At 46.9% G+C, this 15,615-nt stretch overlaps 1 protein-coding gene across 1 annotated transcript in view; it reads left to right on the top strand.

Annotated features, from left to right (window-relative positions):
- CHD1 (chromodomain helicase DNA binding protein 1) overlaps positions 1-15,615 on the top strand; it is a 2,212,767-nt gene that overhangs the window by 1,582,211 nt on the left and 614,941 nt on the right. The window contains exon 26 of the mRNA XM_069625454.1: positions 8,968-9,098. Within this exon, the coding sequence (XP_069481555.1) occupies positions 8,968-9,098 (131 nt within the window). The remainder of the gene's footprint in view (positions 1-8,967; positions 9,099-15,615) is intronic.

Here is a 15,615-nt window from a genome sequence, read left to right as displayed (position 1 = left end):
GACTTTAAGGTGATGCATGCAATTTTAACAATACAAGAAAATCACAAATGGAGACTTGGTCTCATAAGAATGAGCAAAAAATCAAGAGTGGTTAAGCAGACGGCTCTTTAAGTACAGCCAAAAAGTCAGGTCAGGAGTCCAAACAAAGCAAAATGAAAGGGTGTCCCACAGAAATCTGCAATGATGCTCCATGAAGAACAACCTTCTGAAAGGGTTGCTGTTTTGTCACCTTGGCCACAAGTGACACTAGTCACAGATGCGTGCCTGAATGGCTGGGACGCTCACCTACAAGACCTTACAATGACCGGTTTGTCACTGTCAGAGTGCCAGGAACACATCATTCTGCTGAAGGTGAGAGCAATCTGGCACACTCTGGTCACTTTCCTCCCCTCAAAGAAGTGCAAAGTGGTTTTGGTCCTGACGGGCAACACTGTAGTTGTGCATTACCTCAACAAGTGGGATGGTTAGGCTCTTTGCCTCTGTTTAGAGAAGCAATGTGATTGTGTTTGAGCTATGGAGAACAGTGCGTCTCCTCTACCTATCTGGCTGGCAAGAAGAATGTGCTAGCAGATGCACTGAGCAGACCATCTTCAACCTCACATGAGAAGTAGCTCTGCCAGGAGGTTCTGGAGAACCTCTTCTCTTCCAGTGTGAACAAGAAGTGCAGGTGGTTCTGATCCAGGAACTTTTCTCATCAGGGAGCTGTACGGTGCGCCTTGTTGGTCGAATGCGACTTTGACCTTCTCTGTCTGTTCCTCCCGATCATTCCACTGGTTCTCAGGAGACACTGTCTGTTCAGATCCACAGTGATCCTGATCCTCCGGACTGGGCCTGGAGAGCGTAGTACCCGGAGTTCGTAGACATAGCCATCTGACTTCCCTGGCTTCTACCACAGAGGATGTATCTCCTCTCCCACTTGAGACGTGTGACGTGGAGGGTCCTTCACCTGAATCTACACAGCCTTAAATGAAATCCCTGAGTGTTGAAAGGGTAAGTTATAAAAAGTTATATTTGTCAGAGGACCTTCTAGACATGCTCCTCTCTGCTAGAAAACCTATGATCATATCCATTTATGCCTGCAGGTGGCATATGTTTTCGGCTTGGGTCTGGGAGAGGGACCTGGACCCTTCTACTTGCCCCACTTCCTCTGTGCTATTATTTTCTTCAGTCTGTGGCTTGGACGAGCCTGCAGATTGGTACAGTGAAGTTTTATCTTGCGGCCATTTTGGTCTTTAAGAGGACCCCAGAGCAAGGCTCCCTTTTCACGATGCCCATAGTCATTCAAATCCGGAGGTGTTTTCCAATATGTTTTTCCCTCGCCAGTTTCTTGTTCTGCTGTTTCATTTGAATTTAGTGTCGACTTTTGTAATCGGTGCTCTGTTTGAGACTCTTCATTCTTGTTCATTAAGATTGCTCACCATTGAGGTGATTTTTTTCTGGCTGCCATAATTTCTGCTCGAGGAGTGAGTGAGCTCCAGGCGCTGTTTGTTAATCACCCCTACTTGGGTTTCTCCAAGGAAAAGGCGATGCTGAGTTAGATCCTGCTTACTTAAGAAGGTGGTCTTGGAGTTCAATCCCCCTCAAAAGATCCAGCTACCTGTCTTTTTTTCCCCTGCGCCTTGTCCTTCCATCGACTGGATCCAGTGTGGGCCCTCAAGTACTACATCTCTCAGACAAGGGAGAAGAGAACTGATTACCAACTGTTCGTTGGTTATGCTGATTCCCAAGCTGGCAGGGCTGTCGCCAAACAGATCATGTCTTGGTGGATCATTCTTTGCATCTTGGAATGCTGTGCTCTTTCCGGCCTAGGTTCTGAGGTCCCTCAGCGTCTGAGGGTGGAAGTGAGGTCACAGGGTGGCACCTTGATGTATTCTGGCCCCGACATTGTCTGGCAGAAATGTTTCCGAAGAGCAGCTTTGCTGGGTGATGAATATCATATTTCATAGATAAGGAATCCGTGGGAGGAACATCCATCAGAGGGAACATTACTGTGAGGTAAGTAATTTGTTGGTAGCCACTTGCGCCGCTGGCCCAAAGCACTTTCTTGATGCTTTGCCCTCGCCATAACTCTTGACTGTCAAACTCAATACATCTTTCGGCTTCACTCACCACTTCTTTGCTGATGATGCCCAGATGATCTTCTCCTTCTCACATTTTTATCCATGTTTGCCTTTCCACCATCTGTCACTGGGTGGCACTACACTGCCTGATGCTAATCTCCCTAAAGCATAAATTGTCCTTTTCATGCCCTCCGATGTGAACCCTACTCTCCCATCCCCCTATTTATTTTCTTCAGGACCACCTCACTCCATCACCAAATGCTTTCAATGTCTAGACCCCCTTTCAAGCAGGCTTAACCTAATCGCAGCCTCTGGGGTCAAGATCAACCTTTAACCATCAGGAAAGATCTAACTGCGACCCACCCACAACTCCAGTTACCAGTCTGAGAGTTTATTTAAAAGTATTCTCAAGTGTTACCCTGTCCGTCAGTGAATTCTATGACAAGACCGGAGGCGAGCATTATGCTTATTCCTCTTAATTACTGCTGAACAACAGCTTTTTAAATCTTTATTTCCAGACTTTTTTTTTTTAAAAGTTGAAAATGCCCAACTTGCATAAAAAACAAACTTTCAACCAAGAAAACATGACACCTCAAGGGGAGCACTGCCACTACGTTTCCCATGACCCCTAGCGGCCCAGTAGTCCTCAGCCTCAGTCCTGTCATCCAATGAGGTCTCCCCTACTCGTATAAGACTCCTTAGACTTAGGTGCCTTCCCCTTCTTTTTTGCTGCTGACACAGCTAAGTACCCATTGCATATTGTTTCAGATGTAGTATATATTTAAGTTTAGAATATAGCTATAGTAGCGATTAGTATGCGCTTATTATAAATACTTCATGCATGTATATCATGACAGGACGCACCGTGTGTGACTAGGGGCGCTGAGGTAGTTTATTTTGGTGCGAGCGAGTTTCACTCCGGTTTCGTGCGAACTTAGTCAGTATTCAATGACGAACCGGCCCGCTAGGGATCTCGCTAGCTCCGGGGTACGGATTCGCTTAAAAGCACAATTTAGAAGCGCCTGAAGCCACGGAAGGCCCCGCTCGGCTCTGGCATTATGGTCGCCTGACTGCAGCTGTGGCGCGGGACGCTGGCAGACTGCGCATGTTCGCGCATGCGCGGTGGACCTTTTTTCCAGTCTAACGGTCCCGGCGAGCTACCAGATCAAACACGCAGCGCTCCGCAATATCTATGCCTCAGATAGAATCATTTGAGCGTTTCAGCTACGAACCAGAGGCAGTCTATGAAGAAAAAAAAGAATGTAATATAATTACTGAAATGCTAGACCAAGCTGGTGAATAAGCATTCAGGTTCATCTTGCAGACCTTTTTTCCCTGTACTGGTGCATACTACTAGTCATGGCTGGTGACAGGGGAGAAGAATATTGGGAAGAATACAGCAAGGAGCAGGAGCTGCAAGAGGAGTGATTAGATCTATCACTCGGTTTCAAAAGACTGCAAGGGGATTCCCTGGTAAGAGCTGTGGCTCAGGGAGTACAACCTATTCAGGACAGACTGCAGGTCCTAGAGAACATTTTGGGCACCAGAGCTGGCTTGGAAGATGACCCAGGTGAGGGGACCTCCACTAAGCCTCTGGAAAACACTGTTAGGGGGTGTAAAGTTGCCTGTTTGAGAGAGCACTCTTCTACCCCTCCGGGCATTGATATGGGGAAGAGAGAAAAGCCCCAGGAGGCAGTTGATGCCTTTAATAGGCTTAAAGAAGCGTTTCTCGCTAAATCAGCAGTGCCCAGCCTCATACTCCCTACCCCATGGGTGAAAAACATAGGGGATGCTCTACCGTCATTCTCCGAGGGGTCTGAACAAGAAGAAGAGCACGAAGAGGATGACAGAAGTCTCAGTAGAGAGAGCATAAGGGCACAAAGCAAGTTGGCCTGCAACAGAAAAGCCAGCACAGTGGAGAGTACCCCTGAGGAGGACGACATAACCGATATATTCGAACCGGATACGATCAGACACCCTAGGACCACGGAGTGGACTCGTCCCCAAGAGTAGCCATGTATATGGCCCAGAAGATCAGAAAACCATTAGAAAAATGACTAGATTTCGTCTCCGGGCGGAATGTCCCAGGCCAGAGCTTAGCGGTAAGGTGGTGGATACCCCCGAACTAGATTCAAAGATGCTCACCTTCGTTACTAAAGCCGCAAAGGACGCCAGGAAGGATATGGACGGCGCATGGCAGTCCTGTCAAGATAAGCTTCTGGACCTCACAGGGCCCATAGCGAAAATCATGGACCTGGCCGAGAGGTACAAAGACAAAGGAGAACCGGTAGATCCATATATTCTAGCTGGCTGGGCTCAACTGGCCGTGTGCCTGCTGGGGTAACGCAATCACAGCTATCTCAGCCGAGAGAAGGAGATCAATGTTGTTAAAAATAGACAATAAACTAGAAGATCTGCTCTTCGGATACGAATTTGTCAAAGAAATGAATAAATTTGTGGGAACCTACACAGCGCTAGAGAAGGCACAGGCTTCAATAAGGAAGGTTTTTCCTGGAGGTGTTTTTCCTGGGGCCGGTCGACATAGAGGCCGCTCGATCGGCCGTTTCAATTCAAACACAAGGCCAGAGAGCCCAATACTGGGAGTCTCGCCAGCAGGACGCATCGTTCCCGAACAGAGGTAGAGGATTCAGGGGCCGCAGAGGATACTTCCGACATCAGAACACCACCACAGGTGAGAGAGTGCAGAGCGTCATACCCCCCGGTGGGAGGGAGGACCTTGATTTTCATGCACAATTGGCATGAGCTTTCAGCAGACGCATGGGTGTTGCAAACCGCTCAGAGTTATCACTTAGAATTCTTGCAGAATCCCATACAGCAGAGCCCCCTCCATGCATGCACAGCTCGCAGGAAGAAGCCAGGTTATTAGACGCAAAGATCCAAGCGTTAGCGCGCAACCACACTCGGCAGGTTTCCTGAGCAACATATTTCTAGTCCACCGGAAAGACAAGGTGCAACTGGTCATACATTTGAAAGAACTGAACACCTGGTTAGTATACAGAAATCCCTCTGTTAGCACACCTTCTCAGGAAGGATGATTGGTTAGCGCGTTTAGATCTGAAGGACGCATATCTGACTGTACCTATAGCACTGCAGTACCTGCAGTTTCTACAGTTCAGGTGGAGGGAGCAGATATGGCAGTTCAAGACCCTGCCTTTCGGACTCGGCACCATGGGCCTTCACCAAGCTTCTGAGGCCCGTTGTATCTGCTCTGAGAGACCAGGGAATTCGGATGATTTTTGAATGATCTATCTAGACGACATCCTATTTATGGCAGAAGATAAGGAGAGGTTACAGAGACAAGTACACTGGGCAGCGTTTGTGATATCGGGACTAGGTTTTCTAATAAATACAGAAAAATCAGTCCTAGCGCCATGCAAGAGAATAGATTTTCTGGGTTTCGCGATGGACACGAAGAAAGCCGCAGTGGAGCTCCCGGCCCCCAAGATAAAATCGATAAAGAAGGATCTGTCGACAGCTCTGAAGAGACCGGTTATATCTCTAGGGAATCTAGCCAGGATAGTTTGACTCCTAGCAGCCTCTATTCAGGCGATATTCCCGGGTCCGTTGCATTATCGAGCACTACAGAGGCTCAAGATCAAATACTTGCAGAAGGGATGGAGATACCATCACCAGGTGCCTCTGGACAAGGACAGCAAGACAGAGCTCCGCTGGTGGCTCCGCAACATGGAAGCATGGAATGGCCAAGCCATTTTCAGAGACCTGCCAGAGCTCATTATAGAGTCAGACGCCAGCAGGTCGGACTGGGGAGACAGGTGCGGCCACGCAGAGACAGGAAGAAAATGGTCTCGGGAGCAACTGGAGTTGCACATCAACTGCCTAAAGCTCCTTGCAGGGTCATTCACGGTCAGATCCTTCGCCAAGAATCTGGCCCGATGTTGCGTCCTCTTGCGTATGGACATTTCAGCAGTGAGGTATATCAACAAGCTGGGAGGCATGAAGTACAAGGTGCTAGCGGAGCTAGCCAAGGATTTCTGGCACTACTGCCTAGAGAGGGACATATCGGTCAAAGCAGAATATCTTCCGGGAGTGACAAATACATTTACAGACTGGACCTCCCAGTACCTAACAGATTCGGGCGACTGGAGACTGCACAAGTCAGTCTTCGACACGTTACAGCAGAAATGCGGCCCGTTACTTACAGATCTCTGCCTCGAGGCTGAATACCCACTTGCCAAGATATCTCAGCTGGAGACTGGATCCAGGAGCGGCAGGGACAGATGCATTCCTGCACAGTTGGAAGGATCACACCCACTATGCCTTTTCCCCCCTTTCCGATGCTGGCGAGGGCAGTAGCAAAGGCGTGCAGGGACAAGGCGGAGCTGGTCATAGTGACACCAGAATGGAAATCGCAAGCATGGTTTCCGGTTCTGGTGGAACTTTCCACGGATTTCTCTCAGATGATCTCTCACAGGGCAGATCTCCTCTCCGATCCAATGGGAGCCCATCAGCCCCTGATTTCAGGACCTGACACTGTCCCTCCTGGCCTGCAGAATTTCAGGCGCAGATGGTGCTTGCCAGGCCTTTCAGAGGAAGCTACAGAACTTATCAGAGTATCATGGGCTCCGTCCACAATTCAGAGCTATAATTCTGCTTGGCAGGCCTGGGAAATGTGGTGTAGGAGGAGTATTTCTCCCATTTCAGCTCCTATAGTCCAGGTCATAAATTTCCTAGCATCCCTGACTGCAGAAGGGAAAGCCTTTAGAACAGTGGGTGTGTATAGATCAGCCATCTTGGCCGGACACAAACTGGTAGATGGAGCCCTGGTAGGGGAACACCCTGCAGTGGCAAGGCTAACTAAGGGAGTCAAGGTGAGCAAGCCCCCGTTGCCTAGGTACTCGTCCCTCTGGGATGTCAACAGGATCCTACAGTTATTCGAGCAATGGCCAAGACATGACCTGCTGTCAGGGAAACGGCTATCCGGGAAGTTAGCTACTTTACTCTGCTTGGTGTCATGCAGAAGAGTGTCGGACGTTAAAACCCTAGAGATAGACAGAAAAATATTCCATCCGGAAGGAGTAGCATTTAGAGTCACGCAGCGTACTAAGACCAATTCTAGAGTTATTTCATACCCTTACTTCCCTGATAACAGCAAGCTCTGCATAGCCCTGTGCATAAAGTCCTATGAAGCAGCGACAGGAGCGAAATGTAACTCAGCTATTGATAGCGCGCAGAAGGCCTTATAAGGCAGTAGCTCCAGCCACTATAGCAAGATGGGTGAAGGAGGTGATTGATAGTCGGAATAGACATTTCTGTCTTTGGAGCCCACTCGGCCAGAGGAGCTATGGCCTCCGGAGTTTTTGCAGCAAGAGTTCCGCTGCAGGAGATCATGAGGGCAGCAGACTGGTCCAGTGACTCCGTGTTAAGAAATTTCTATTTCAAGCAAGCCTCTAACATTGCAGCATCAGTGGTGCGAAGCTTTGAACAAGCATAATGCTTGCCTCCGGTCTTGTCATAGAATGAAGATTGCCCAAGCGCACAGCGCAGGAAGTCTTGATTCTATTAAAGACACAGAGGTGAGCACTAGCCCTCCCATGAAGAATTCTACTGCATGAACAGGAGGTTATGTTGTAAGGAAGCAGAAGCAGATGTACTGTTGACTTATTGTTATGTGATATTTAGGATGGCAAAGAATTACCCGCCCTAACAATCTCTATCTCTCTTCTCTGCATACGAGACGAGCAAAATAGCTCTTGAGAATTAGCATCTACCGGATCAATGGAAAGAGTACAAGAGACGTACGGGATAGCGAAAGCAGTACAAGTTCTTTTATAGACTGTTACTTAGACTGTTGCAGGAGTTGGTCAGCTCGAGGAAAAAAGAAGAGGAAGGCACCTAAGGCTAAGGAGTTTTATACGAGTAATGGAGACCTCATTGGTTGACAGGACTAAGGCTGAGGACTACTGGGCTGCTAGGGGTCATGGGAAACGTAGTGGCAGTGTTTCCCTTGAGTTGCCATCATGTTTTCTTGGTTGAAAGTTTGTTTTCAACTGTAAAAAAAAAAAAAAAAGGATGGAAATGAAGATTTAAAAATTTGTTGTTAAGCAGTAATGAAGAGGAATAAGCATAATGCGCGCCTCAGTGTCTTTAGTAGAATCAAGACTTCCTGCGCTGTGCGCTTGAGCATTCTTCAGTAGCATCCTTTAACCCATTATAAGCCCCTTCCCCCACCATCACTTACCTAGATACCATGCAATTCTATTTGTCAATATATATTCATGTGCGTATCACATGTTTTATTTTTTTTGTTTTTCAGGTAGTTACTTTGGTCGTGCACGGTTGTACAACAAGAATTCTACCAATTTATTTGAATGGTTATGTATATGTGGGTTTAGTGACAGGGAGCTTCCCCATAATTAAAAAGAATAAAATGGGTTGTGTTTAGGTCGAACAAAAGTGCATGACCAAAATGACCAGTTTAAAAAAAAAAAAATAAATCAGTAAAAACACATAGAAACAATCATCTGAATACTGGCTCAACAAAGATTTCAGGGACCACAGTTGGAAAGTCATATTGTATCACAAAATGTTCTCTTTTTGTACCAAGGTAAACACTCAGACTACTCCTATTTATACAACCAGGATATTTAGAAAAAAAGTCAACTTTTTTAAATATGGTTGTATTAGCAATGCAAAAGCTGCTTTAAGACTAACAGCACAAAGTAGAATGTGCATATGTCTTTTTGTAATCATGGCAACATCTTACATTTTTTTTTTTTGTATGTATTTTAGTCGTCACTTGGTCGTTCCACAAGAACAAATGCTGCAATGGCAGTAGTGTAGTTTCCTTTCTGAACTTGCTAAGTAGCATTTTGAAAAAATATTCTCAACTCCAGCTGTGCCACATAATTTTGTATTTTGTCTACAGGTTAGATGCTATTGCTAGAGATTCTGAATTGGTTGACAAATCGGAGACGGACCTCAGACGCCTTGGGGAGTTGGTGCACAATGGCTGTATAAAAGCACTGAAGGATAGTTCATCAGGACAAGAAAGGACAGGTATGTAACAAAAGTCTATGCTAGATAATATTTGAAAATCTGTACTATTTTGCAAGATCTCCGGACCATTCTAGTTCAAATCATATAGCATCTGGTGCCGAAGTAGTCTACAATGGATGTGATGACCCAACTAATAATATGGCGTTCATTAAACTGCCAGAGCGAAGTGAGGGTGTTTAATGACGTTACCCCCGGTGTGGCCCATGGAACAGGTTAAGAATGCCATTAACACCCTGGGTTACCAAAACAGTAACCTGGGGTGTTTAAAAATAAATAAAAAACATTTTTATTAATTGAACGGGATGTTGCGCACGCGTCCCGTTCAATTAATGATAAATGCTTTGACAAGATGGCCGCCATGGTAGTAAAATGCAGGGGTCTGTACGGAGTCTCTGTTCCATTACCGTGGCGGGCAGAATAGGAACAGGCTGGGGAGCTATGGCGGGTGGGACCACCGCCACAATCAGATAAGTGGGGTTGGGATTTAAATTAAATAAAAAAGGAACAGAGTATGGGGGGAATATGGCAGGCTGCGGAACCGCCCTTCAGGCGGCTTGGGACGCAGGCTAGATCGGGAGTATCGGCCCACGTTTCCATCCTTCTGATTGGTTGGCTCCCACCCGCAGGTTGCTAATACCATGTTGGCTATGGAAGGTATCAACATATGTTTTATTGTATGCTTCATGATCTCAGAAACCTATTTAAGCTCTAGCATGTTACCTAATACAGCCAAATTGTATTTGTGTGTATGCATTTATGTATTCATAGCCAGTATCCTAGTCTGATGGTGGCTGCAAATATCACTGTACAATTTTCTCGGTCATATCCCACTTAGTTGGGACAATGGGGTTGGGTAACCTGGTGTTCCTACTTTTTATGAATGTTCTGTTTGAGTAGTCTGGACTCGGAAATAGTTAAATGGCCACCAGAGCATATTAGAGGGCGAGGGGGCAGTCAAACTCCTTCAGAATGCCTAGGCCCTGGAAGTGACATGATCTAGATCTGTTTTGGCAGCTTAACTCTGTTTTCAATTGCTTCCTGTGCATAGCCGATACTCTAGTGGTCCATCAAAAGTATTTGAAATTGGTTACTTGCTATTTGTGTAACAGACATTGAGCTGGGTGGATCTGTATGATGCGTGGCATATCAACAAACCATGTGATACACCATGTGCATATTGAAAATGTTTGTTTTCTAAAGAGTTTCAAGGGAGTTAGGATGGGTTTTTCTAAAACATAACTGGACGTGTCCCTCTCTGGATACAGGACCAGTGTACGGATGTGTCAAATAATTGTATCGCGTGGATTACAGGTGATGGGCCATTAGATTAAAATGAATATGTAGGACAGTTTCCAAAAGTGAGGCAACCTTTGCTGGAGAAAAACACAAACCCTTACTGCCAAGCTTCATTTCTATATGTTAGATTGTGTTTAGTTTTTGCGCTTAATTGACATGCGAAAACCCATGCCATCCTTGAATTTCCCTGCACTTTGGGGTTTTTGCCTGCACCTCTGTTGCTGTGGACAGACAATGCTTTAGTTGCAGTGGATGGGATTCTCCCAAAGAAGTCTCTTCGGATAGATATCCTTTCAGCGTCTCGGGGGCGTGCCACTCTCAAATCCAGACGTGGCTTTGGCCATATGTATATATTAAGTCACTAAGTCCCCGTAGTTGGGCTTCTTGTTTTTCATGCGCTCAGCATGCTTTTTGTAACGTTTGTTAGGGAGAATTCTCATAATTGTGCTGATTCCCTTCACCATAGAGATCCCACGGAGAGTGTGAGCCTTTTTTCCCCACACTCATGTGTTTTGATGTGTATTGTATTCTTGTGTTCTTTGATTAAGGAGTTTTAGACAACTCCAAAGGCATCATCTTTTCATGTGTGTTACACAGCACCCTCGGTGCAGTGACACAGGGAAGCTTTTTAGGCTGTCCCAAGGTTTAAATACCTTTTCTGAGATAAACTACTGTTCCCAGAGAATGTAAAGTTAAATTGACTTTACTAGTCTTTTTTAAATTCCTAGGCCCAGCACAAACTATCTTACACTAAAGTGCTGGAGGGGTTACCTAGTATCCCCTATGTCTAGAAACTCATGTAGCAGTCAAAGACTACCCTTTCCTCTCGAAATGGCTGGTGGCAGTGGTTTTACAAATAACTACCATGATTTTGCCCCGACCGCGAACACCGGTAGCTAAGAATCGCGGGAGCCATATTTTACAAGATGGCGCCTAAGCCCCCTTTGTTTAAACAGGTCACGGTCTTCTTTTTTCACCATTTCTTTTTGGAAAGGTCTTTCCAGAGTTTGTCTCTGCGCGCCAAACCAGGTTTGGTCCCTTTGTTTCTATGCCTTTGGCGGGCTTCAGGACTGAAGACCGCCTCTGGTGTCCGAGTGTCTGGGGTGGGCAGGAAGTGAGGGACGTGCCCGCAACTTCCTGTGCTTAGTCTCCTAGGAGACCCGAATGCACTCTGGCGTGATTGGCTGGCTGACTGTCCGGTAAGGACAGCCACCCTGCTGGGTGAGTGGCAGCTAGGCTGGAATGAATGGGAGAAAACTGTTTAAAAGGGAAGTCTCTTGGCTTGGAAGGCAGTCGACCACTGGAACGAAAGAACCTAAGACGAGCTGGACCGTTGGTTTGCCCGGTGGGGCCCTGCTGCAGGTCCGAATCGCCAAATTCATCTCGATGGAGAAGCCCCTTCAAGGACGACTTCTTCCTTTTGAGTTGGTAGTACCAATCAGCTCGTAAGCCCACCTGGATAACATTCCCGGAGCTGGTTAGGATTAACCAGGGAGAAGAACACCAGCTTGTGTGCTTGAAGAACAGCAAACAGAATTGAAGAATTGCCAGTTTGCCAGCTTTGTGACCAGTCCCTGTGCAGTGCAGGAGTCCCCCGACGTCCTCCCGCTTGTCCCCACGACTGAGGCTCAGGAACAGCTAGATCTGCAGGAACTGCCAGGAACAGAAGTCTTCAGCTGCATCTTTTTCTTCAATAGACGGTACCTCTCACCGCGAAAGTTGGAAAATTGCAGGCCTAGTCAGCTTGTGATCCGACATGAGAACCTTTCTTCCGTGAACTACTTCTAAGAACCGTGGCAAAGACTGCTCCATTTAAATACAAGAACCATTTTTACCTATACAAGACACTAGCCCATTGACTTTGGCCTACCTATTGCATTGAATCAACTCCTCTGGTGAAATCAAACTATTTGCACTGTTTTAGAGTAACTGTAATATTCATTTTATTGACTTATGCCTTTTTGCTCCTACTTCAATGCTATTTTGCTGCTACTTCAAGGGAGCTCAACTGCTTAGTAATTATTGTAGTATAATTTGTGTGTGGTATTGGTTGCCTCATTTGGTGAATGCTTTATAAATTATTGTTTAACCAAGAAACCTTGAGTATAAGTGTCTAGCTGAATACTTGTAATTGTAGACCTTTGTGTAACACCCTTACAAGCTCACATTCCCTCTTGAGATAAGCCTGGCTGCTCAGCTCGCTACCAAAAACTGTGTGGTACAGACTTATACCAAAGGTTGGTTTTGCTTACACCTGTAGTCCTAGCTGTGTGTAGTGGTCCCAGAGTGGACTGCATACAAACTTTACCTAACAACGATCTTGTGAGAGACATTTTCTATTTGACATTGGTCAATATGTCTGGCCTTAAGGCTTTGGTATTCAAATGTTGCCAGGACTGCAACTCTTAAATGTCAATCACCGACCCACATGGCATCTGCATGTGGTGTCTGGGGAAAGACCATGAAAAAGAGGAGTGCGGTTCCTGCCAACAAATAAACATGAAATCCCTAGGGAGCGATCAGCAATATTGGTACTCGCATGGCCTCCATTGAAGTTCCTGGCTCATTTGACCATCAGGACGTCGGGCCAAGACACTTGAAAGACCCACACCCAAGAGGACTGGCACCGCAAGAAGGCGAAGAAACGTTTGCACTCCCGGAGCCATTTGTCATTGTCATCGTACAAGAAAGAGACTCAATTGATACAGACACGACTCTGATTCACCTGAGGAACACATTCAAGATCTACCCGACCACAGGCGTATTAAGGGCAGCGTGGGCGGTGTTCAAGGAGCCAAATGCTCCAGCTTTTCCAGAAAGCTGCGGCAGGTTTGACTCCAATCATGGCACTGCAGGCGAATACACCACCAGTTGCACCCCCAGGTTCCGGCACAAAGATGGCCATGCCTGGTCTTACGTTCTCGTGCTGGACCATGACGAAACCGGGTCTAGTGCTGAGAGGCCCAGAGTTACCGGTGGCAATAGGCCTGGTCGGAACGACTCCATCGGTGCTGACATTCAATCACTCCTTTCTCCCCGAATCTCGATCAGTGTTTTATTTACTCTGAGGTCGATTTATGATGGCTTTGGGGACAAAGTGCCCTTTGGCTCTGAGCCTATGTGCGGGGTGGCTGGAGGAGACCATTTCTTTTATGACCAAGCAGATTTGCATGCTATGGCCAAAGAATTGCATGACGCAAGCGGGTTAGACATGTTTCCCTACCTGGATCTGCGACAGGCAGCACCTTATGATAATTTTATTCTCAGGTCTGAGCCATTAAAGCAGTGCGCCAGCTTTGTCTGTTCTAGTACACAAACCATATACACATGTGCGTTTGTTTTTTATTATATTGTAGATTTTAAACTTCTGTATTCGCTCGCTGATATATCAAATTCTATTCATTTGTTTTATCTCCACTGGATATATCTTATCAAATTTCACACTTTGAAGGGATTGTGTCCTCCGACGTATTCCTTATCTTTGATAGATCATCTCCCAGCTTGCTGGGCTTGGAAAAATGATTTTTTTTTTTCAGTAGAGGGCGCTGCACGTCGACCTCCCTCGAGCCGATGTCCCTCGACGGCCTCTGTATCGGCGCCTACGTGATCACGCGTATAAATAGACTCGCGCAGCGTCCGTTGCTCAGTTCTGTTTTTCCCCGCTTTCTGGGGCCTCGGAATATCGTTGCTCAGTTCTTCAGTCAAATATATCATTATTCCTCGTGAATACCGACTCGTACTCGATGGCTTCCTCACCCGAACCGACGACTCCACGGTCCGGCTTCAAAAAATGTCAAGACTGTGGAAAGAAAATGTCGTTGACGGATCCTCACAGGATCTGTTTATGGTGCCTGGGAATCGAGCACCATTGTTCGGAGTGTGAGGACTGCATGTCCATGACGGCGAAAGCCTTGAAGGAGCGTAACGGGAAGCTCGAGAGAGGTAAGGCAGTTAAAACTTCTTCGAAAGTTTCCTCGGCAGAGTCGAGACATTCGTCTCCTCGCCATCACAAAAGACATTCTCGTTCTAGGTCTCGAAGCAGTTCCCATCACTCTTCGAGATCTAAGCATTCAAAAAAGAGACATCGAAGATCCCCTTCCTCGTCTTCATATTCCGTTTCCCCAAAATGGGTCTCCTGCCCCACAAAACATAGCTCTCAGGTCTGGGAGGAATTCAGGAAAAAGATGCTAAGCGTCTTCGAGAAAGCGGCCTCAACCCCCCTCGAAGACTGCTGAGGGTGATACCCTGGGTGAAAGAACCGAAAAATCAAAAAGCAGCGAGTCGCAGCACCCAGTGAACGAACCCTTGAGTAAAGGCAAAGTTGCGTCTTCGCCGTCGTCGATGATCCCTTCGACACATAGATCGGCGTCATTGATGCCGTTATCGAAGGGTTCTTCGACACACAGGTCAGTCGAGTCGACGCCGAGAAAGGATAAACCCACGGCCATCTCACAGCCAGTGGCCATACCCAGAGCCTCGAGCAAGAGAATGTCGTCGACAACCTCAAGTAGAATCCCGATACTCTCGAGTTCGAGGCCTCGACCACCTTCCTTGACACCTTTTTCGATGGCTTTGAAGCCTTTAACGTCCGCATCAACGTTTTCTCAGCCAATCATGACGAATTTGGCTCCTTCTGCTCTGGAAATGGGATTTAGACTACATATCAACCTGTTAGAGCTGAGAGCAATCAGACTAGCGCTGAAAGCTTTTCTGCCATATGTACAGGGGAAAAATGCCCTGATAATGACGGACAACACAGTGGCCATGCACTACCTCAACAAAAGAGGAGGCGTAGGATCACTGCCACTGTGCAGAGAGGCAATGCAGCTCTGGTTTTGGGCAATTCAAGAAGGAATCTCTCTATCGGCAGTTCACCTAGCCGGAGAGAAGAACTTGACGGCGGACGCTGTGAGCAGGCAGGGCACAGTCTCCCATGAGTGGGAACTAGCTCAGGAAGTCCTTCAGGAGATCTTCGCCCTTTGGGGAACCCCTCAAGTGGATCTGTTTGCCACCAGTACCAACAGAAAGTGCGATCTGTTTTGTTCAAGGGAATTTCCCCCAAGAGGAGCTCTAGGGGACGTGTTCGTAGTGGACTGGGAGTTTCCACTCCTGTACACGTTTCCACCAGTCCCTGTCATTCCTCAAATGATCAGGAGGTTGAGAAGATTCCGGAGGACCATGATCCTAATTGCCCCAGACTGGGCCAGGAGAACGTGGTACA

This window comes from Ambystoma mexicanum, chromosome 6p (genome assembly GCF_040938575.1).
Source record: "Ambystoma mexicanum isolate Mex_15411 chromosome 6p, UKY_AmexF1_1, whole genome shotgun sequence".
NCBI classification, from domain to species: Eukaryota; Metazoa; Chordata; class Amphibia; order Caudata; family Ambystomatidae; genus Ambystoma; species Ambystoma mexicanum.
This window is presented reverse-complemented; position numbering and strand designations above follow the sequence as displayed.